Genomic DNA, 25,443 nt, shown 5'->3' on the forward strand with positions numbered 1-25,443 from the left:
ATTTTGCAGTTCCAATTTATTTGTTATTAAGTCTAGTAAAGTATAATGGTGTTCTAGTGTGGTATGGTGTTTTTTAAATTGTTTTCAATAGATCTTTCTGTTAGCAAGTAATTGGCATCCCAAGGTTTGTTGTGCGTGAAAAAAAACCCTAAGCTGTTATTAAGTACTTACTAATGCAAAATAAATGGATGGGTTGCTATGGAAATAAATAAAAACTTTCTTCTCTTGCACCTATTTTCTATATTTTCTATGGAGTTGTATAGACATTTACTTGTATTGTTTGAATAATTTTTGAGCAAATTATATCATTTCTGTGGTAATGAGTTGAATTTTATCTGTGGCATAATTAATTTCAATTTGAAGCATAGATCCTGAGGCATCGTGACTGGTGGATGCTTCCTCTTGTGGGAGAATCTACAACTTTATGTCACACTTTGAAAATAAGAGATTGTCCATTTAAGATTGAGATGAAGAGGATTTTTCCCACTGATGTTCACAAATCTTTCTCAAAGGATGATATAAACAAAATCTTTGACTATCTTGAAGGCAGAGGTAGATAGATAAGAAAGAGGGAGAAAGAAGACCATGGATAGATAGGAGTGCAGAGTGCAGGTGCACACAGGACAGCAGCCAATGTTAAATGGTAGAGCAGCTGTGATGGGTTGAGTGAGCTACTCTTCAACCTACCAGTGGTCACATTTAACAATTTTTCAGGTGTGCAAAGTTGTTAGAATAATATAAGCTGAATGTACAGCTTCAAAGTTAACCATGCCTAAGATTAAAACCTATTTGAAGTTTACTGGTCAATTAAACCCACTTTGAAGAAATCCCACATTTTATTCTCTTCAATAGACAATAGGTGCAGGAGTAGGCCATTCGGCCCTTCGAGCCATCACCGCCATTCAATGTGATCATGGCTGATCATTCTCAATCAGTACCCCGTTCCTGCTTTCTCCCCATACCCCCTGACTCCGCTATCCTTAAGAGCTCTATCTCGCTCTCTCTTGAATGTCTTCCTAAGAGAATCGCACTCTTTCCCTAGGTGGAGGGCATTGACGACACGGTGAGTATCATATGACAACCCTGCCTTGCACTGGTGTGTGACCTCGGGTAGTGCATTGTGAAGGCCAGTGTCCAGCCTTCAGGCAGCAATCATGATGGCTTCATTCTCAGACAGTCTCTTGTTGCAGTCATAATTGAGCTGTCAGCTGAACTGATTAATAGTTTGTGTACAACGAAGGCGATCCACTGACAATATGTCCTGTGATTGGCGTGCACTTCACATGCACTCAAACACAACAGGTATTCAATGAGCATCATGCTGCCACACAATGGTATCGAGCAGACTAATGACACGTTGGAACATTACTGGTTAAAGTGTTCACGTGAGTTCCGCAGAGGATGACCATTGTGATCATTGCATCGGGCTGCATGATGTATAATCTTTCCATCAGAAAGAGACAGTACTGGCAAGTGACCAACTGGAAAAAACAGGAATAGTTGTTAAAAACGGAGGATGAGACGAGGGGAGGGAGTCTGGGAGATCTTTGTGTTGGGACTGTCCACAAAGCTCCAGTCTGAGTATTTAATCACCATTCAACATTTATCCCACATCGAAACCTCTCTGTCACTAACAATCACAAAACAAACACTCCAGATCAAAGTAATGATCCCATACCATATTGTATAAAGATGTGATTATCACTCGATGGAGATAGCAATTATTTAAATAGCTACGCAGTGTGAAGTTGGCATGCTAATCACATTACAGTAGTAGGCACAGATTAAAATCCCCACTGCTCTCTGCACCTCCTATTTTCCAGTATCCAGTCCCAGGATATGCTTCTGACTTGATCTAATATTGTTATTGTAGAGAAACAAAACTGCAGATGTTGGTATCGGGAGCAAAAAAGGAGCTGCTAGAGGAACTCAGTGGGTTGAGCAGCGTCCATGGAGGGAATGGGTTGTTGTCCTTCGTGTGAACCTGATGCCTCCAGCAGTTTTTTTGCTGTGAATGTAAATGGAAACTTGCCATTGTTCTGCGGTAAAATACTGTTAAAATGTTGGTTCAGAGGATTAAATGATTTTTTCAAAAAAAGAGCATGCATGTTCAACACCTTGGATTGGAGAGGTTGTACAAATGGGCCTTGAACCGGTCGGTGCAGTAGCATGACTTGGCCAGAGGAGGCCCTTGAACCGGTCGGTGCAGTAGCGTGACTTGGCCAGAGGAGGGAGTTGCATGTGTTGATGTGTAGTGTGGGACGGGGAGGATGAGACGAGGATTTCAAATAAGCATGTGGTTTTATTTGGTTATATAGTTCTGAGAATATTTTCCTCCAGAAAATGCTCTTATTGAAATTAAGCAAATCATTCAGACAGAAAATCAAAAAGTAACTGCAGGTGCTGGAAATTGTCAATAAAAATAGAAAATGTTGGAAAAACTCAGCAGGTCTGGTGGCACCTTTGGAAAGAGGTTTCAATGCTTCAGCTCTGCTGGGCCGTCTGACCATCATTACCCCTCGTGTGGCTGATACTGTCACAGGATGACAGAATTCCACTCAGGATGCTCCTTTGGAGAACTGGATGGAAGCAGGGAGCTGGGAAAATTTAATCAAATTGGAAAAGCCTGTCAGTAGGCACTCTAGTGATTAGGTCTTTACAGCATGGTGCTAATCTGCGATGTTTCCAAAATAAGTCCAGTATCTCTCATCTGACCTGACCTATTTAATAACTTTTCCCCCACGCCCCTACCCCAGCCCTTTCCTGGTTCTGATCTTGCCCGCTGATGCGATCCAGGTGTGTTTGGAACCTAAAGCCACCGAACACGCCCCTCCACCCACTGCCTTCCCTCAAACTCAGTCCCAGTCCCAGTATTGATACAAAATAGAAAAAATATAAAGTATTGATATAAAATAGAAAATTATTGTTGGAGATTTATTTCAGCATTGTGTTTTTGGTTGCACTTTCACCTGCAAATAATATAGACAATAGGTGCAGGAGTAGGCCGTTCGGCCCTTCGAGCCAGCACCACCATTCAATGTGATCATGGCTGATATTGGTTTGATATTTTAAAACATTAATCTGAGTAATTTAAGTTTTGCATATTAGAAGCATAGATAACCACTGTTATTTGGGCAAATGATTGATATAGTTAGATCTATTTTATTTTGTCCTTTTTTACCATATAATCTCATTTACTTATCTCTTCTCTCATTAGCATTCATTCAGACATTAACTGTAAATATTGCACATTTCCACAGGAAACAGTAAATTACTGAATTATTTCTTAAGTACATCCACAGTTGATTCACCCTTAAAACAAGATTCAAATATAACTTCACGAAATACTCTACAACTAAACAACAGGAAGTGGGTAGGGTTCTTTATCAAAGAGCAGACTAATTTTGTATGCACCTCATTTAACTAGGTTATTTTTTTTGTTCAGATTGATAGATTATATAGTTAGGTATTTAAATAGGGGTTATATCTGTGCAAAGACGCACACCAGGTGAAATCACATTGCACTAGGAGGAATAACAAATGCAGATCAAATATTGCAGACAGTGCCTGAACCTCCCCACTTCCTCTCCACAAGATAAAATTCTGGGCAATTATTGCGAGAATTCAGAGTAATTTAGGACATGCTGTTTTCTGCTATCTTGACACCATCTTTCAACCATTGCAGAAAATTTATAGAACCCCTGCCTCCTGTTTTACATTACATTCGTCTCGAGAACTTGAAACTTGGATTATTAAGAATTGTGAGTCCCAATATTTTCTATTTATACTGCCGTAACCACCAAATATAATATTCAGGCAGCATTCAAATCACAGGCTAACTGAGCAAAATCATAGTTGCAGTTGTCCTGTGTCGTTCTGGCATTCCTTCATGAAGTTTGATTATCGTTGGGGTGAGCTGCCGCTTCGATTCAATTCCAGCCTATAATGTAAACATTAGTGAGCAGCTGCCGTGAGGTGTCTCTCTCCAGCAGCAGCACGTTATCCTGCACACTCCTAAAGTCATTTTTGGATTCTCTTTGAAGCCTGTTCATGCAGTTTATAGTATTATAGACAAAATGCCCAATGATATCACAGCTACCCAAATATGCATACTTGTTAAAAAATAAATGACATATTTTTAAATAAATTGTTTCCAAATTGTAATTTGTACATTTGCTAGTATATTTGCTAGTTACTGTATATATAATCTAGTAAAAGCAAAGGTTAATGCAGAATGTACAAATCTGTGAATTCCAGGATTACTGTGAAATCTCTGCTGGATGAACTGATTTCAAGTTGAGACAGTGATAGGGTTATTACATTATCTTTAGTAGCTGTGGGATAGTAAGGAAGCAGGTTAGCCAGAAGTATTCAATGGAAACTGGGTTTGGATATTAAGCTAGAAGAGGACAGATCTTTTCCAGAGATGGAATGGTCTGCCAAATACTAGCTTAGACAATAGACAATAGGTGCAGGAGGAGGCCATTCGGCCCTTCGAGCCAGCACTGCCATTCAATGTGATCATGGCTGATCATTCTCAATCAGTACTCCGTTCCTGCCTTCTCCCCATACCCCCTGACTCCGCTATCCTTAAGAGCTCTATCCAGTTCTCTCTTGAACGCATTCAGAGAATTGGCCTCCACTGCCTTCTGAGGCAGAGAATTCCACAGATTCACAACTCTGACTGAAAAAGTTTTTCCTCATCTCAGTTCTAAGTCATGGAGAATATTGTTCACTGAATTGATCTACATGGTAAGAAAAAAGGAAATTTGGAAAAGAACCTGTTCCACCAATAAAAGTCAAGGTTCTGCTTTGAAGCAAAGAAGTTGCTGTGCAGATCATTTTGCCCTGATCTTAACTACAAATGTAGAAGTGTGTTTGCTGTCATTATATATAAAATGGAGAAGAGAGTGAAAATGTGAAAAAGAACCAAACTGGGCACTGAATCTTTCCTGGTAGGCCTGAAGAAGTGTCCAATGTTTATTTAAAAAGTCTGTGACAGAAAGCAATGGTATAATAGCATGGAGTAAAAATGTTAATAATGGCAACCATGAAACCTCTGGGCTGTTGTTAAAACTCACTTGTCACTAACTTCATCCAGGGAAGGAAATCTATGCTCCTCATCCTACCTGGCTTGTTTGTACAAGACGCTACTCACACAGTAATGTGGTTCACTTTTAAACTACCCCTGAAATGATCCAGCAAGTCACCGATGGCCAAAATAGGTATGAACCTAAACAGTGATAAACTCATTCTGTGAATAATTTTTTTAAATCCTAAAGTTGTTCTATCACTACTTTAACTCTTCTCCAAGTTTCTGAAAGATTTAAGAAACATTTTTACATACTGACTGTTGGTCTACTTCCATAAATACTTACTATGCTAACGGTGGTGCACTAAGTGGTTTGTGGTGAGTAGTGAGCAGTGAATATGCAGCAGAGTTGTCTGCTTTGTGGCTGGCAGGTGCAGTAGCAGCTAAAGATTGGGGGATGATGTCTTGCGCCCAAGGAATGCATGACAACAATGTAAAAAATCTTACCAGTGAAAGGTATAGGTGTACAATTATCAGTAATCATGCATATTTAAAGTAAGAAACTTTTTATTGTGCATTCATAAGACTCTTAAGTCTGAAGAATGGTCCTGACCTGAAATGTCGTCTGTCCATTTCCCTTCACAGTTGCTGCCTGAACTGCTGAGTTCCTGAGTTCCTGATTTTTCTTTAGTTGGTTGGTCTTTGCTCTGTCACAGTCCTAATTTCCTATTTTTGACTGAATTCAAAATTTAAACTGGTATTCTGACGATGTGTTTTAATGGTAGGTCCCACTTTTGCCATGGGTCAGAATCATGTAGCTTTAGAATTTGAAGGTATAATCCATGCTGATTTTTTCCCCAGTTTTTTTTAATTGAGGAAGAATGTAGTGTGGGAGGTGACATTTGCTGGTCAGATACCATAATGATTTGCAAAGAAGAAGAAAGGCATTTCCTGATTATCATGTTGTTGTAACACTAGCCCTATAAGTCATAATACTTAATCAGAAAGAAATATTGTGCCATCTAAAATACAAACCAAAATGTTGGAAATAACTTTGAGGATCTGTCAGCAATTGTGGAGGGAGAAGCATAACAAATATTTGAAGTCAATTATATAAAATAGTACTTGGCAACTTCAGAACAGTTTGCACATGCACCAGCGTCGAGTGCTGGCAGAGCGATGGGTATGTGAGACTCATGGGGTTTTCACTGTGCTACTGAGTATGTGGTATCCTAATTACATTATAAGGTTGCAAAAGTAGTTTGCAGCCATTTATAAAACAAGGGCTTTATCTTTAAATTACTCAATTTTAAATCTAGCATAGAACTATATGTTTAGTGGTGGTATGTGCCAACAGGTTTAGAATTATATATAAGACACAAAATGGTGGAGTAACTCAGCGGATCAGGGAAAAAAGGAATCGGTGACGTTTCAGGTCAGAACCCTTCTTCAGACTGAAGAATCTGAAGAGGTTTCCTTTTCGCCAGAGATGCTGCCTGACCTGTTGAGTTACTCCAGCATTTTGTATCTATCTTTGGTATAAACCAGCATCTGCAATTCCTTCCTACACATGGAATTGTATAATGGGAGTTATTGATTTGCAATTAAATTTCTACCTGTTAATGTCAGCATGACTGTAAGTCAGATGTTAGAGGTTCCCCTATATGCCCAGACGGCTTTAGGGTGGCATTACCTGACTAATACCAACTAATTTATGTAGTCCTGGGGTCAAATGTGGTCATTATGGCTGTGCTAACGGGTGGACAAATTCCATTAGGCATTGCCTACTGCTGGTCCCTGGGTAAATGTTATTCCCTTACCTGTGATTTCTGGAGTCAGGAAAGGTATGGGTTGATGAGCTACTCCAAACATTTGAGCACATAATCTAAATATAAACTGAGTATAGTACTGAGAGAGTGCTACAGTGGTCAAAGGTACATTTGTTTCGATCATCTATTCAATGAAAAAGCCTGGAAATTCTGGAGCACACCAGGTCATCCTAGTCATCGGATGTAAGCTTCATTGTGCCCGAGGGTACCGTGGCTGGAGATTCCTGCAAACTTTCAAGAACTGGGGTTGGGTTTGGTGGGGGTGAAAGCTGTGGAATTCCTTACCACACAACGCTGTCAAAGTAATCACCCAAATGCAATACCACATTTCTATTGTACCCCTAAAGCCCTTGCTGCCTGCTCCTATTTTCCATAATTTGCATGATTCGTACCAGGTTCCTGGCAGAATCGTGCACAGGGAAGGTGGGGATTTGTGCCGAGTTCCTGGCACATTAGCACACAGGGAAGGGGGGATTTGTACTAGGTTTGCAGGTGTTGCTGGTGTATAAAATGGTAATGACTCCTTAGAGCACTGATTTCATGAGCATTCTCAGTCCTTGGAACGTGTTTGAAGTACTAACCATGATACTAGTGTATCTCTATTCAAACGCTTTAAAAAAAATTGTTCAGCAGACAAAAAGAACCAAAGATTAATGTCATTTCATAATGGAATTTATTGAAGCTATGAACCTATAAATTACTCAAGACAAGACTGGATTTAACGTCTACATTTAATTAATTCTTAATTGATGGGCAAATTAACTATTAATTTCAAAAGATTGAACAAAAGCAGGATTATTTTAAAATAATTTTATTCTTTTCTATTTGATGTTGGGATTAGTAACTGAAGGGAAATCCTCTGGAATGGCAGTTCCATTGTGACGCTTTGAAAAGATTAGGTTACTAGGACATTTGTCCTATATAAAGCTAACTCTGAGTGCATGCTAGATTTGTATGGCAGCAGATATTATCATTAATTTTGCAATATACCTTTTCACATTTTTAAATGCCTCAACAATCCAGTCAATAATATTACTATGTCATAATGCATTCCTGATTTTTAAATATTGCATGACATTGCACCAGATTACCATGCTCACTTAAAAGGTTTTGTCAGTATGAATTATCCTTTTATATTATATTCTGCTGTTTTGTTACTTGTAAGATATTGAGCCATAGGAAACTTGTTTTTAAAAATCACCTGAGAATTTGAGGTTAAATGGAACCCTGGTGGTGGTAGTATACACAGGAACATAATTAAGTGCTGGATTCATTGTTTAAGAATGGCATTGTTGAGTAGAAATGCAGTGTTATATATTCATTATGAATTTCAAGGACATTTAAAATGGCTGTAATATATTGACATGTATGTGTGAGCTTAGCATTTTAAATCTTGAAGCAGGATGTGGCTTTGCTTTGTTGAAATACATAGAATGAGAAGCCAGGAAGGAGCTGACCTCACTCAGCTCGTGTGTGCATGCAGATAGCTGATTAGCCACAGATGGTGTACAACACGGCAGCCAACAGCTCCACGGTCAGACGTTCAACTACACCATGTTAAAGCGGCTGCCAGGAATGACTTTTTAAATGGCAGTGAAAACTAAGTGCACAGCCCATGTGTAAATACAGAAATTCAGTGTCAGAGGAAAGACATCAAACCTATAGAGGATTAAGTTGTTAAACATTAACGACAACTAAAGTTTTAAAAAGCATCAGCAGCTGGCCGGAATAGTGAAGATTCTATGTGTATATGTCGTACGATACCTCTTTCCTGACTTATGCAAGGCACCTTCTGTCTGTATTGGGAAATCACTGTATGATGGTGCGGTGTTTTCAACTTTAAGATCTGTTAAATAGCACACTAAATCCTCTTGGATATTCTGATGATTTTTTATCACAAAATTGAGTCATTGGATAACGTGGAATACAAGTATGAGCAGTGGATATTGCAGCTTAGATGAAGACTTAGAAGATTGTTTCTTTACTGCCAAAACCTCTTTCTTCAGGAAACCCCAGAACAAGCTTGTAGAAAAGGTAACTTTTTATAAACTTAAATGAATGACATTCTGTAGCAACCATGAAATCAGTAAGTTCTGTACTTTTTGTTTGCATTAATTTTACCTACATTTTTAAAAATAAATTATTTTATTTGCCATGCAAAATCGCTAACAATATGGAAAAAAATGTCAGAATTTTGACGGTCTGTCAGTGTGAATTTTCAGAAAGGGCACAAAAATGGTGCTGCTTTAATTGGTGTTTTATGTTGCACTATTTTGTATGAGGAAGTGCCAGCATTTTGTGAAATTCAAACTGATGCTTCATTTGAGTCTATTTCTAGTGCAAGAACCTGTATCCCAGCTAGTCTCATATCATTTGTTGTATTTTAATTACAACAGTCGGTACAAGTTAAAATTAGATTTCTCATGGAAGCAAACATAAAATAACACATTTTCAGGCAAAATTAGATGTATTACAGAAAAATTATGATGTATATTTTAATTAAAAATTGATACATTTATTATACATTATCTAATTAAAACCATTGTTTGAGGACTTAAGAATTCTGATTAACATTTTCGTTGCTTCCACGGTTCCTCAAACCCACTAATTCTTTTACGTTTCATACTGATTTGAATGATTTAGCTTTTAGTGAATTTCTGTTTACATATAGGCAGAAAACATCTGCCGCATTGACTGTCAAATATAATTTAAATATATATTTAGCCAAAGAGAAAACTTTGGCACAATGCAACATGAAGGGCAGTAGCTCCGGTCTGCTCCATTAATGTTGCCATTTTACACTTCCTTAAAAACTATTCTCTGGATTATTAAGAAAGATGTTAAACATCAGCAAACTCCAGAAATGTTAATTTATCCCACATATTCATTCAAATAATATATAAAAGTAAACTTGCTGCCAATAATTAATAGGTTTACTCAATCATCTAGGATGACCAGTGCAGTCTGGAAGTAGAACACACTCCAACCTTGCTCGCAAACATGGATCCAATACTAAAACTGATCTGACCCTTCAGTCTGAAGAAGGGTCTTGACCCGAAACGTTACCTATTCCTTCTCTCCAGAGATGCTGCCTGACCCGCTGAGTTACTCCAGCATTTTGTATCCACCTTCGATTTAACCCAGCATCTGCTGTTTTCTTTCCCACTAAAACCAAACTTACTTCTTAGCATTAACATCTCATAACTCCATTTTTTGGCATTTAATACTGTGCCTTCTCTGACTTTTCCTGTATCACAACAGCTTCCAAGGGACTGATAAATCACCACTTTGTAATACAATATCATTCTCATCCTACCAGATGGCTTATTTGTTACTGCTCATGTACTGCACGTGAGTCTCGAGTGCAGGCAAATGTGCAAATGGTACTGACGGTTCAGTCCCAGAAAGGAATCTGATACATGATAGTATTAAGAACTTCAAAAAATAAGCGTCTTTCTAAAATAATGACAATTTAATTCTCAGATCCAAAGGCACAAATGGTTAATTAGTTTATGCTTTAGTAATGAACTTGGCAACTGATGTTCATGGAAATAATATCTGTACCAAACCCCACTTACGCCTCACAGTGATACAGAGAATTCTGCAAACAAATCTTCCATGCTTGGTTTATAAATTATGTTGCTTTTAGTATGGTCTTGTGAACCCATATGCTCTGTATAACCGATTAAATATGTTGACTGTTCCATAGCAAATGTAACATGATGAGCGAAAAGAATAGCTGATATCAGTAACTGAAAGTCTTAAATCTGAGTGGCACAAGCATTTAGATTTCTTCAGATTTGGATTCAGACTATCACTTTGTTTTTTTGATATTCAGTTGATTTTGATCATTTTTCCCTTTATCATTATCAACATGATAGATCTGTGGTTGCCTTCCTGACGTCACAATATCCCATCGTCACAAAAGGGGCCAGCAAAGTGTCTGATACCAATAATTAATTCGGAATTAACAATGATGTTGGAAGTTTACCCCAGGAATTAATCTGGTACCACTATGAGATCAAAGATTTATGAATTAAATTAAGAATACAACTGTCTTAGAAGACATTTAATTAATAAATCTTGGAAGCATATACTTAAGTTGATAGGTGCACCATCCAAAAAGGACTTATTTTAAATGTGAAAATTGTATTTTCTTGTTAATGGGGAAATGGCCCAAACAATCCAGTGATCAGAGATCTTTGCCAAAAATAAGCCTTCCTTAAATTTGAACACCCCCAATTATATATATTTTTTTCAAAAACCTTATGCATAATATAATGGAGGTGCGTTCATATTTAAGGATTTTTTGACAAGAGCCTCTGATCTAGCATCATTGGATTGTTTGGGTCAATTCCCCATTAACAAGAAAAAACTGCTTTCATTTTGTTTAAAATAAATGCACAGAGGTAATGAAATATGAATATGAACCAGTGATAAAGACTGGGGCTCTCGAGTTGGGAGGCATGGATCAAGGGGTGGTGATTGGGGATTTATGTTTTAATTACGATGGGGTTATTCTTGGTGCAGGAAGGATGAAGCTTGGTATCCTTCCTACTCTGTAGATCTTTGATGTTGGTGCTGATGGAATGAGACCAAGTTATCTCAGGAGTGCCTGCTAATGGGTGCCCTCAGATCAACATGATCCAAGTTCCCCTGAAGTACTTCTCCATGAGTGTTCTGCTTGGACAAATGTTAAAACGTGGAACACAGAGCATATAGTGTAAGAACAGCCCTTTGGCCCACAATGTCTGTGCTGAACACAATGCCAAGACCAACACTGCAAACTGATGTTCATCCCTGATGTGAAATTGCATCAAAATAGCAAGAGTTACTCCATTTAAGATGTGGCTGATTGGCATGATTCAACCTGGAAATAGCCGTAAAATGATTTACTCTGTGCAAAATCAATGTTCAATCACACAGCGGTGAAGAAAAACTCATTATGTGAATGATTTCTTGGGAGTGATGTGCCAAGCTGTGATGGAAGCCCTATCATGTTTCATTTGCTCCCTCTGTTCACTGAAAGCCAGGTGTACTTTGTGTAAATGTCGTGAATAGTTCATTAGTTACCAAGGCAGTTGCTTTGTGTGGTAGTCTATGGCGTTATTTTACCTTACTTTATTTTTATTATACATGTGTAACTATTGACAATTATCATACGTGTACAAATTGGTTCATTTGTGAGAATGTACAAAAGCCTCTACATTGTGCACTCAGTGGGATGTTGCCACTTAGAATTTCTTAGAGGTTTTAAAATATAGGAATTTTGTTTTATTGATTCATTTTGAGTGTATTTGTTGAAACTGCACATACTTCTTTACGGATTCTCTCATTTCTGTACATTTTGCAAACACACAAATAGAAAGCACTATATTCCCAGCCCCTGACCAAGCGTAGACTTGGCCACCATTTTGCCGAACGCTTACACTTCGTCCACCAAGGCTTACTGGATCTTCTGGTTGCGAACCATTTTAATTCCCCTTCCCATTCCCACACTGACCTTTCTGTCCTGGGCCTCCGCCATTGTCAGAGAGAGGGCACATGGAAACTGGAGGAACAGCACCTTGTATGCTGCTTGGGTAGCTTACTACCAGATGGAATGAACATTGAATTCTCCAATTTTTTAATTCTAGTCTGAAAAAGGGTCTCGACCCGAAACATCACCCATTCCTTCTCTCCAGAGATGCTACCTCTCCCGCTGAGTTACTCCAGCATTTTTGTCTATCTCCAATTTTACATAACTACCCTACAGATAAACTTTCCTTTCCTACACATCCTTCCCCCCCACTTTTCCCTTTCTCCCACTTGGACGTACCCATTTTGCCCCTTCCACCTCCATTCCTTCCTCTGGCTTCACCATTCTCATCTCTTCTATCCCTATCTCACACCTTTACTCTTGTCATCTTGGGCTTTGTCCAACCATCCACCTATCGAGAACCACTCTTACCTCTATCCACTATCGCTTGCCAGGATTTGTCCTGCCCCTCCCAGTGGCACAGAGGTAGAGCTGCTGCCTAACAGCACCAGAGACCCGGGTTAGGTCCTTAAGTCCTAAATGGATGTTGTCCTGACTATGGATGCTGTCTGTACGGAGTTAGTACATTCTCTCTGTGACCGTGTAGGTTTTTTCCGGGTGCTCCAGTTTTCTCCCACATTCCAAAGACATACAGGTTTTGTAGGTTATTAGGCTTTGGTAAAATTGTAAATTGTCACTAATGTGTAGGATTGTGCTAGTGTAGGGGGTGATCGCTGGCTGGTGCAGATTCAGTTGGCTGAAAGGCTGTTTCCTTTTACTTTCAGTTCACTGTAGGAGTATTTTCTCAGTTTTTATAAATGCTCAGAATAATTGGGTATTTTTGATTCTTTGAAGGAAAGCTTTGCTCAGCTTTTGTTCTCTCTAAAGCTCGATTACACATAAGGAAAAAATGAAAGCTCCATATGCTATTCTTAAAGCAAAATGAATAGAGATGTAATTTCTGTAGGTCTGATGTATATTAACAGCACACTGGGGAAAAAGCCTAAAGTACGATTTTCCATTTAGGACTCAAGGACTTTTTTTATTGGTTTCACTGGGTTAATATGTAAAAATGTGCAGCCTATTCATAAACCAGAACAGCACATGTTGATGTATGAACATGATGATGTCTGAAGAAGGGTCTCGACCCGAAACATCACCCATTCTTTCTCTCCAGAGATGCTGCCTGTGCCACGGAGTTACTCCAGCATTTTGTGTCTATCTTCGATTTAAACCAGCATCTGCAGTTCCTTCCTACACATGTTGATGTATGTTCAGTTGGCATAGACTTGATTTGAAATGGTTTTGGCTAAGCTAAAGGTTAGGTGCCTGATGAGCTAGTGTACCACATAGTATTTGTTGTGTGGTCATCTGTGCCAGCAATACAAAAGTTTAAATGATAATTTTACCAATTTAACCAATAACATTTTTTCCCCCCAAGTGTTATGAAAGAGAGCGTAAGTGGCACTGTACTTTTAAAGTGGATTCCAATTAATTTATTTTTAAATTAAAATCTTAGTTTACAAAATTTTTTAGTAACCTCTATTCAGTATGTATGATTGGATACAATAAGCCGTACACATTACAATATTCTCTGCATTGAACAATCCCTACAGGAAGAGAAGTTTTGCTCTTTTTCTGTTCGGGAGTGTTGCCTGTGTGGAGTTGGTCATTTGGTCCTTTCAACCTTTTCCACCATTCCCCATGGTAATTATCTAAACCCCCATTCCCGCTTTCTCACCATACTCCTTGATGTTTCCAACCCTGATATCTAATTCCTTCTTAAATATGTGACGATTTAGCCTCAGCTGCCTTCAGAGCGAAAGCGTTCTCCAGCTTCGCCAGGCTTTGGGTGATTAATTTTCTCCTCGTCTCACTCCTAAATGGCCCATCCCTGAGGCTTAACCATTGTTCCTGAGGCTTGACCATGGTTCTGGTCTTCCCCACGATTGAGAATATCTTTCCTGCATCTCGCCTATCCAGTCCTGGCAACATGTTAAAGTTTTAATGAGATCTCTCTAGTTCTGTGAAATGATGCCTAATCTTCCCAATCTCTCAACATGGGACAGTCCAGGAACCATGCATAGCAAATCATTTTCCCCTGTATAAGTGCAGTAAGAAATCCCGTATTTACCGTCAAATTCATTCACAATGAAGACCAACATGACATTTGTCTTCTTTAACTACTTGCTTACTTATTTTCAATGCCTGATGCACAGGATGGCCAGGTCTGTTGTACCTGTCCCTTTCCTAATCTATCGCCATTTGGAAAACACTCTGCCTTTCTGGTTTTGTGACCAAAGGGGAAAGCTTGCACTACCTACTTTATTCTGTCTCTTCCGTGTATTTACCTATTCCATTTGAGCTCTTCCTGCATTCCCTTCACACCCACACTTGCACTCCACTTTGTGTTGCTGGTAAACTTGCATCTAAACCCTTCACGTCTGTTGAGGTAGCACTGAGCCCTGTAGTCTTCCACTAATCACTCTTGCAACTCGGAAAAGATCCATTTATTCTTCCTCCGTTTCCTGTCCATCCACCACATCTCTATTCATATCAGTGCATTCCCCACAATCCCTGGGCTATAGAATTTTGTATATTAATCCCTTATACGATTTTATCGAATGCCTTCTGAAAGTTCTCACACACTGTACCCACTGGTTTTTCCCATCCACTCTACTGGTTACATACTCAAAAGGAAACTCCAGTAAATGTCAAGCTTGATTTCCCTTTTGTAAATCCATGGTGACTTTGACTAATTTCAGAATAATTATTTCCTCAGTAAAGCAGGTTTTTTTTCATATCATGCTTTTTGGTCTCTCTTCTTCCTTTTTATTAATTGGTGGATTTACCTAATTTGTAGGAACTGATCAAGAAGAATGGTGGAAAATAACTACCAATTCGATCATGTTCTAGTGTCATCTCCTATAGAACTGAGGTGAGGAAAATTAGAACCGAGATGAGGAAAAACTTTTTCACACAGAGAGTTGTGAATTTATGGAATTCTCTGCCTCAGAAGGCAGTGGAGGCCGATTCACTGGATGCATTCAAGAGAGAGTTAGATAGAGCTTGTAGTGCTAGGGGAACCATGGGGTATGGGTAGAAGGCAGGAACGGAGTACTGATTGTGGAAGATCAGCCATGATCACATTGAATGGCGGTGCTGGCTCGAAGGGTCGAATGGCCTACTCCTGCACCTATTGTCTATGTACTTCATAATGCAGACGATTGGACTCTGGCAATTTATCAGCTTCAATCCCATCAATTTCCCTACTTCAGCTTCTCTCTCTCACTCAGCCTTCGATTCCTTAACATCTCCGGGAAGATGCGTGTTCGCCATTGTGATGACAGATCCAAAGCATTAGTCCCATTGGTCTGCCATTTTTTTCTTCTCCATTATACATTCCTTTGTTTCTAACTGTAAATGGCCTCCATTTTCCTTATTAATCTTTTTGTCTTTGCTCATCTAAAGAAGCATTTACAATCAGTTTAATGTTCTCTGCAAGCTTGCTCTCATCTTTGATTTTCTGCTTCTGAACAATTTCTTGGTCATTTTTTGCTGAGTTCTAAGCTGTCCTCATGTATGCTGAACTTTTTTTTCAGGCCCATTCATTTGGCACAACATTGGATCCTCTCCTCAGCTTGCTTTGTTAGCCATGGTTGAGCCACCGTTCCTGCCTTATTTTTGCACCAAGCAGGAATGAATAATTGTAGGTCATCTTTGGGCTCCTTAAATGCTTGCCATTGCCAATCCACAGTTAACCCCATAAGCTATATTCCCCATCCTATCTGAACCCATTCTTCACATATACCATTATTTCCATTATTTAGATTCAAAACTCTAGACTCAGAACCAATGATGGTACTTTCTATCTTAATAAAGATTTCTACCCCATTATGACCAGTCCTCCCCAAGGGCCTTGCACAATGACATTGCTGATTCATCCTCTTTCATTACATAATACTCCATCTACTATGACCTACTCTCTACTTTAGTTCTTCTATGATTGGTTTAGAAAATCATCCCATACATCCACCAGGAGTCCCTCCTCCAGAGTATAGTTAGCCCAATATAAGTGTAGATTAAAATAACCAATGACTAGGGTGAGAGTCATAGTCATACAGTACAGAAACAACCTCTTAGGCCCAACTCATCCATGTTGATTAGGTCTATAGCTGACGTCTATAGTTCTATAGTTCTGAAGGTCTATAGGTCTATAGTTCTGAAGAAGGATCTCGACTCGAAACATCACCTATCTATGTTCTCCAGAGATGGTGCCAGATCCGCTGAGTTACTCCAGCACTTTGTCTTTTTTTGTAAACTAGCATCTGCAGTTCCTTGGTTCCAGTCCCATTTGCCTGTGTTTGATCCATATCCCTTGAAACATTTCTTATCCATGTACCTCTCCAATGTCTTGCAAACATTGCCATTGTGTGCACCAGCTGTAGAAACAAAGAACTGCTGATGCTGGTATATACAAAAGATAGACAAAGTGCTGGAGTAACTCAACGGGTCAAGCAGCATCTCTGGAGAAAAAGGATGGGTGATGTTTTGGGTCAGGATCCTTTTTCAGGGGTCTGGGAAAGTCTGAAGAAGGGTCCTGACTTGAAACATCACCCATCCTTTTTCTCTAGAGATGCTGCCTGACCCGCTGAGCTACTCCAGCATTTTGTGTCTATCTTCTATATAATCTGCCTGTTGTGTGAAGAGTTTGTCTCTCTGGTCTCCTGTTGTACCCTGGTTTGTCCCTGCAACCCTCCTGGAAACCTGCCTCATGGTTGATGATTTAAATATATTTGCCAAGGCCTCAGCAATTCTTCCTCCTCTAAAGCCCCATGATACAAACCTGGGCATACCCAGTTGTACCCTTATTGCATGGGTCTCGAGTTTCCTGCCTATTTCTTTCTCCAACAATGCCAAGACTGTTTGGGGGTTTCCATACGAACCCTACTAATGTTTTCTGAACCTTGGTATTTTTCAACTGTTCCCATACAGATTCTAACTCCTCATTTACTATTACAGTAATCTCCTCAACCTGATATCCCATCTCCTTGTCCTCGTTGCCTGTCCTTGCTGAATATTAAATACTGCTGAATCTAGTCCTCCTGCAGCCTCAACACATCATATCATTGACATCTGTTTGCTTCATTAATTCATCACTTTAATGCAAATGCTCTGCACATTAAGACACAAAGCCTTTAGGCATATCTGTGCACATTCTTAGTCCCCTTAGCAGTATTTTGTTCGAATGTTCCATTTGTTTTCTGCCTTTAATATCTCTGCTTTCCTCTATTGTATTTTGCCTTCTGTTTTTGTTTCTTTCCTAGTTTCTCCTTCCTCAACTCCCTTGATAGATTCCCGGCTGCCGTGTCATTTAGTTTAAACCCACTGCAACTGCACTAAAAATTCCTCCCCAGAGATGCTGCCTGACCCGCTGAGTTACTCCAGCATTTTGTCTTTTTTGTTCTCCCCACGGACATCCTTGTTCTTCTCAAGTACATCCTGCCAGCATGTTGTGGTCCCACTTCCCCACAAATGGTTCATCCAACATATCCTATATTCACTCCGATTGGCATGTGGTATAGGTAGCAATTGTGAGACTGTTAATAGAATAATAAGCAAGTTAAACAAGTTTTGCAGCCAAACTTTTTTTTCTACACTTGGAATGGCTTTCATATTGTTTCAGCCCCACATTTAGTTACTCTGCATCATGGACCGATGTGACAAATCAGTCTTAATAATTTGCTGACACAATGTAATTGAGTTGAATTACTTGCATTTTGTGGCCAATTGTAACATATAACATTCCTTTGGCCGATGCACAAAATGACAGAACACTTTATATTCAAATAGACCATGGATTTGCAAAGGATCGATGGTATTTGGGAAAAACCCCATTTAATTTTTAAAAACTGAACTAAAGTAAGATTCAGAGGAATGTCTTGAATTTATTATTGACCTCTTAAAAGTGTTTGTTAATTTTTCTCATGAAAAATTGTTTAAAGAATTGACACGTATGGAATGTAAGACAAGGATAGTGGAGTCAGGGGGTATGGGGAGAAGGCAGGAACGGGATACTGATTGAGAATGATCAGCCATGATCACATTGAATGGCGGTGCTGGCTCGAAGGGCCGAATGGCCTCCTCCTGCACCTATTGTCTATCTATCTAAATTATTTATTTGTTTAGGAGCTTGTCTCAGTGGCAGGAGATGAGGATTAGAATAATAGACCATCGCTATAACTGGCAGAATATGAAGACTGGTGTTAGAAAGACCAGTCCTTGAACTAATACTATACATTGTGTTTATTGATGGCTTAGATTAAAGGATAGAAAGCTATTGATCTATGTTTGTAGAAGACTCAAAGATTGGGGAATTGGAGAGATGGCAGCTGGAAATATGAATTCAGAAAGTTACTCTGGTAAATGAGTTTCAGTGTAAATGGAAGTGAGACTGTCTAGTTTTCTCTGGGGAAAAAGTAGACTGGAATACTTAATAAATGATGAAAAGTTTTATAAATAATGAAGAATCAGGGACCCATGGAATGTTTGAATGATTCAGCTACGGGACTGCGCAGGGTGTAGCCAAAGTACATTGGCCAAGACGTTTCTTGGACAAATGGATGGAGTTGATTGTGTGTGCCATTCAACCTGCCCCTTGTACGCCTTGACATTGACCTTGTCCACTAAAGCCGCCTTATCCACTCTGCACAGGGCGGCTTTGAGAGGACTTTGGTCAGTTGAAGGAGGTGAGAGAGGCATTGTAGACAATAGACAATAGGTGCAGGAGTAGGTCATTTGGCCCTTCAAGCCAGCACCGCCATTCAATATGATCATGGCTGATCATCCACAATTCTGTAATCCGCATTAGAAGATCAAACATTTTCTATGATTGGTTCACCAACATTTTCGGATGGTGAATTTAGCGGAAATCTTCTTGAGCCAATCCCCTTTAAAATATGACTAAGCAGCGTTTACAAGTGTGAAAGACCACTTCTGCATAAGTGACTCGCTCAAATGCAAAATATACATGAACAAATGAAAATAAGTATCATCACATTAGTGATAGTTTTTGCAGCATGGAAACAGGCCCTATGGGTCACTGAGTCCACACCAACCACGGACCACCTATATACTAGTTCTATATTATCCCACATCGCATCCCACACACTACACAATTAACCTACAAACCTGCAAGTCTATGGGACGTGGGAGGACACCAGAGCACCCAGGGAAAACCCACATGGTTTTGTATCACTGGATGCCACCACACTCACCTGGGCACCTATGTGGATTAGTGAGAAACAAAACCTAAATCACACACACTGTGATCTTAATGAATTTCTTTGAATAGGTTTTTCATAAAAATCATATAAACATTTGTGCTACAAAATGTATTGGAACATTTTTTTTTACCTTGGGCCAAATAAATTGATAAATTGTTTTCTGTAAATTCTCTAAAAGTCATACAACATGTGATTCTGAACAATCTTAAGCTTACATGGCTGCTGACACTACTTTGCCAAACTGTACTAACAGCAACAAAAAAAGGAACCATCCTAAAACAAGGAAGTGCTTGTTGACTGATCTGTATGGATATAAAGACACGTCGTTATCGGCTTTTTGTGACCTCAGTGTTCCAAATGGCGTACAGCCAATAAAGAACTTTTTTGAACTTTGGTGGTTATTGCAGTGTGGGAACCAAAGAAGCAAATTTGTGAACAATCCTCTCTGTCAGTTCCTCAGTGTCAATGGCATGAACAGAAATTTCCATCACCAGCAGTATGATCACCAGATAATGGGTGGTTTTGTTTGTTTGAAGGGTAAATATGTGGGTGTGAACTACAGGGAGAATGTACATAACTTCTTTGCCACAGTGTCATGGAATTAACGAATAACAAAACATTACAAACCTCATGAAATTCTGAGTTTTTACAATAATGATGTTGCTGTTGAGTTAAATGTAAACATATTTAAACCGTTTGAGCACATCTAAGGCTTAACAGGTAACCCATGGACATTTAACAGACGAAGCAGACCAAAGGTTACCTGTGTATTCATCTCCTGAATATCAGCAGGCTGCAAGGCTCACTTGCATGGCAGAAGCAAATTGGCCTTTTGTGGAGTTTGGGATAAAATGGTGAAGGCATTGGAAGACTTTAACTGGGAGAGAGAGTGAACTGAGTAAGACCACACACCGAGCTCCACAATATGTAACAGCAGCTTGTATTTTTCTCATGCATTTAACATAGCAATATGTTCCAGGATATTTTGTGAAATTAATAAAAAATTAACCCAGTTGTGAGATATTGGCAAATTCTGAATGTTGTCCATGACTATTTGTCCTTGAGAACATAGTGGTCAACACCCACTTGCTGAACCACTTGCTTGAAAGGCTGCAGTCTGTCCTAACCAGTTCTGTGTGTAATGATGTTGGAGATGACATTCTATGGTTCACATTCAGTGACATTCTCACATTTGAAAAAAACCGTAATGGTGGAGCAGGGAACAGGACAGGAAAAAGTATGGAAAATGGCACTTTCCACAAAAACTTATTTGGGTTGAAATGATACTTTTTATGGCTGAACTTTAAATATCCCTGTCTTACTTTGCCTGAATCTCCTCGTTAAAATCAACATCATGAGGAATGTTTGTTGCCTGATCTAGAGACGACTGCTGCAAGGCAGTGGGAATTACTCTTGCACACCCCCTGCATTCAGGTTGTTACAAACGAACCTGCCAGACAATGAGACTGAGAGAATTCATTCTAGTTTGTGCTTGGGGAAAGTAGTGAAATATTGAACAATCTTCAACCAGGTGGTGCCAATCTCAGTTGTAAAAGCAGATCAAAATTATTACGTGCAACCATGTTATTTCTGAGCTTCATTGGTGTCGTACTACTTTCCTCATTGTCATCCAATTGGAATTTTTCTAGACTGAAGACGATAATGATAATTTTTGGGTCATTTTACATCCTCCTCAAATATCCATCACTGTGTTGATGTCCTTCCTTAATCCTCTATCTCCCGAGATTCATTTGTCAATGGTAGTTCCAATTGCACTCATCTTGGCCCAATGGAGCCTTTGACCAATGCCCATTTTGAACCCACCCTTAGAACAGAGTATTAGATGGCATTTTATGGGTCACATTTGTGCCACGCCCATTGAACTGCACTCCAAGGTGATGGGGCTTTGGCACAACTGAAGCTTGCACTGCAGGCTGGAGGTATAAACAGCCAAATGTTCTCATTGTTATGTCTTTCACTAGGAAAGCTCAAATATATAATATCATAAATATGATTTAAAGACATCTATATCTGTTTTTATAAAACTAGTATTTTTTACTGCGAAAAAGTGTTGCTTATATTATATATGTAGGAGGGAACTGCAGATGCTGGTTTAAACCGAAGAGAGACACAAAAATCTGGAGTAACTCAGCAGGACATGCAGCATCTTTGGAGAGAAGGAATAGGTGACCTTTCGGGTTGAGACACTTCTTCAGACTGAAGAAGGGTCTCGGCCCAAAGTGTCACCCATTCCTTCTCTCCAGAGATGCTGCCTGTCCCGCTGAGTTACTCCAGATTTTTGTTTATATTATATGTGAGTTTGGACATTAGGGCCTAACTACATAGGTTCAGTCCTTTGGGGTGAATTATCATGTATTGTGTTGGAAATATTTGACAGTTTAAAATCCAAATGAACCCTTAAGAGTTAGTTTATATTGAATTGTTCAGAACAATGTTTAAAAAGAAGTGCATTCATATCAAAGACAAGATTGCATCATAACTGTGATAAAAGTGGAACTAGTAGCATTTGCAGAACTGCGATCTATTTCACATCCGGTGAAGTGCAACAGAGTGAAGGCTTTGGGGGTGATGTGACGATTACCTGATCTTTGTCCAGTGTACCAAGGTGGGCACAAAGGAATGGTCTGCAGAGAATCATCTCAGCACAGGCTTGCTTTACAATGGCCAATACTTTAAACATTCATGGGGTTGCTTATTTAGTTTCTCCATTTCAGTTAGATTCACAGATATTTCACCAGTCTTTACATAGCAGAGAAAGGGGAAGTTGTGATCTGAAGCAACATACAAAGAACTTTTGAAATTCATTCTGTGGTCACCACTTAAAAAAAATGATTTTTCAGGATAGGCTTTTAATTCATACACACTACATTGGATTAGCTGGTAAATAAAAATAAAGTGAACTTTATCCAAATGGAGATTCTGTATTTATGTGTTATGATATCTATATACTAAAACTCTTGTTTGTTTGTTTGTTCCTGAACTACAGCCAAAACGGTACACAATAGCGTGACAATTTTAGTCCCACCTTACTCACCGTCGTCCCTTTGGTGCTAATGGAAGAAGTTTAATTGAAATTGGTGTTATGGTTTTAAAGTTATTCACATTTTAAAGTTTAAATCTATCTCCTAGGGAGGGAGGGAGGTAGGGGGGAGGAGGGAGGATAAGGGGGGTTGAGGGGGATGGAGGGGAAGGGGGGAGGTGGAGGGAGGGTGGGAGGGAGGGGGAGAGGAGGGGAGGAGAGGGTGCTGCACCAATGCAGGAGAGTTTTGGGCCCAACTTGGTCTAGTATTTTATAAAATACTTTCAGAAACTTAGTAGTAAATCTCAGCTTGGCTAGCAGCACAAAATTGGCTATAGTAAATTATGTATGCAATTCCCTGCCTGATATTCCATCGACCTTTCTCTACCTACTTTCAGCTTCTGAACAAGTTTCTGCTCCAAACTTCAAATATTCTGATTAACATCCCATGATATCTGTAATGTGTAATAAACCACACATTTTAATGAAGCAACGAAGGACTTACAGAATATTGGATGCTGTGAAACTCTCAAGGGTATAATGTAATTTGGGAGTTCCGAGAACACATTCAATTTAAAAAAAAATACTTTGAGCAATAGATGTTTTTCTGTATAACCTATGAAAGCTGAAGCACAATTCAGACTAAAGCACCTGTCTGAAGAAGGGTCTCCAGATTCCACTTGTCAACAGCAGCTGAATCACCAGGTTGGTAGTTCAGAGACCTGAATTCAAATCTCTGCTTGGCTGCGAAATTAAAATGTTGTAATTTAGACAAACAACTGGGGTGGCAAGGTGGCGCAGCTGTAGAGTTGCTACCTTACAGCGCTTACTTCCATCCTGACTATGGGTGCTGTCTGTATGGAGTTTGTGTGTTCTCCCCGTGATCACGTGGGTTTTCTTTGGTTTCCTCCCGCACTCCAAAGACGTACAGGTTTATAGGTTAACTGGCTTGATGTATGTGTAAATTGTCCCTCGTGTGTGTAGGATAGTGTTAATGTGTGGGAATCGCTGGTCGGCGAGGATTCGGTGGGCCGAAAGGTCTGTTTCCGCACTAAAAAACTAAACTATACTGGTTGTCTTAGTAATGATGATCACATAAAATATTTGATTGTGAAAAAACCCATGTGGTTCACTAATGTCCATCAGGGTGGGAAATCTAGATCCTTATCCAACCTGATCTACGTGTGTCGCCAAACCTACCCAATGTGGATGAATTTTCAATCTTCTCTGAAGTGACCCTGCAGGCTGCTCAGTTGTGTGTGTCTAGCACCTTCTCCAGGGTCATCGGGAATGGGTAATATAGTCTGGTCTACCCGTGATGTCCAGATCCTGAAGAACATGGATATTAAAAAAACAGTTGCTCTTACAGAGGTGTAAAAAATCATGAGGGGAATTGATAGTGAATGGACACTATTACCCAAGGTGGGGGGAATCAAGAACCAGCGGTCATAGGTTGAAGATGACAATAGAGAATAGACAATAGGTGCAGGAGTAGGCCATTCGGCCCTTCGAGCCAGCACCACCATTCAATGTGATCATGGCTGATCATTCTCAATCAGTACCCCGTTCCTGCCTTCTCCCCATACCCCCTGACTCCGCTATCCTTAAGAGCTCTATCAAGCTCTCTCTTGAATGCATTCAAAGAATTGGCCTCCACTGCCTTGTGAGGCAGAGAATTCCACAGATTTACAACTCTCTGACTGAAAAGGTTTTTCCTCATCTCCGTTCTAAATGGCCTACCCCTTATTCTTAAACTGTGGCCCCTGGTTCTGGACTCGAGGGGAAAGATTTAATAAGAACCCGAGGGGCAACTTTTTTACATTGAGGGTGGTGGGTCTATGGAATGAGCTGCTAGAGGAGGTAGTTGAGACATATTATCACAGCAGTTAAAAGACATTTGGGCAGGTACATGGGTGGAAAGATTCAGTGGGATATGGGGTAAAAACAGGCCATTATTCAGCATGTACACCTTTTGTGGCAGAGAATTCTACCGATTCACACAACTCTGTTGAAAATTGTCCCATATTTGAGCTTGACTTCTGTTTGGCAGTGGAGGGAATAGAAAGCCAATGGTAATATGGTGGTAGGGCCGGTGTGGGTCAGTGCAGGGTGTGGATGGGGGAAACGTGTGTATGTTGTCATGTCTCAGGGTGAGTATATCTTTTGGGGCAAGTGGTTTGGTGTTGAAATTTTGTGTAGTATTATGAAGGGCATTGAAGGATTATCACTCCCGGAGTAGAAGGCTTGAGGCTTCTGTTGTGACCTGGTAGGTCTCCAGAGACTGGTGGTCAGGACTTCCCCCGGCACCTGCATTGCGATGTGCTTTCCAGATAGCCTGGGTTGTCTTTCCCTCTTTGTAGCTGTCTCTCATTCATTGAGCCATAATGTGTCTGACTGCCACGGATAGAATGCTTTTATGGGACAAACTCTTTCTGATTGCAAAGCAAAAATGTTTTGGGAGTGGCACTGAACTAATTTTAGTGCATCTGTCTGAGTATTTACCTAATGCTTCTGTGAAACCAGAAAAGGCTGGAAACACTCATCAGATCAGATAGATACACAGTTAATGTTTCAGGTCAAGGAATTTCTGGCAAATATACACTTTATTGCAATTTCCTAGCTCTCAAAAGAAAGGGGGCTGATTTAGTATTGATACTAAATTAATCAATGATTTTGTCACCCAATATCTGGAGATTGATTCACGAAACTAAAGCAAAAAGTGAAGAAAATTGCATTTT

At 39.6% G+C, this 25,443-nt stretch overlaps 1 protein-coding gene across 2 annotated transcripts in view; it reads left to right on the forward strand.

The window, feature by feature from the left end:
* The window catches only part of rassf5 (Ras association domain family member 5), a 63,768-nt gene that overhangs the window by 18,560 nt on the left and 19,765 nt on the right, over positions 1–25,443 (forward strand). The window contains exon 1 of one of the 2 annotated variants that reach the window (XM_078420241.1): positions 8,396–8,895. The exons of the other annotated variant lie outside the window; for it this stretch is intronic. Coding sequence (XP_078276367.1) covers positions 8,794–8,895 — 102 coding nt within the window. The 5' untranslated portion in view covers positions 8,396–8,793. Of the gene's footprint in view, positions 1–8,395; positions 8,896–25,443 lie in introns of those variants that run through there. 2 annotated transcript variants of the gene reach the window in all.

This window comes from Rhinoraja longicauda, chromosome 24 (assembly GCF_053455715.1).
Source record: "Rhinoraja longicauda isolate Sanriku21f chromosome 24, sRhiLon1.1, whole genome shotgun sequence".
NCBI lineage: Eukaryota > Metazoa > Chordata > Chondrichthyes > Rajiformes > Arhynchobatidae > Rhinoraja > Rhinoraja longicauda.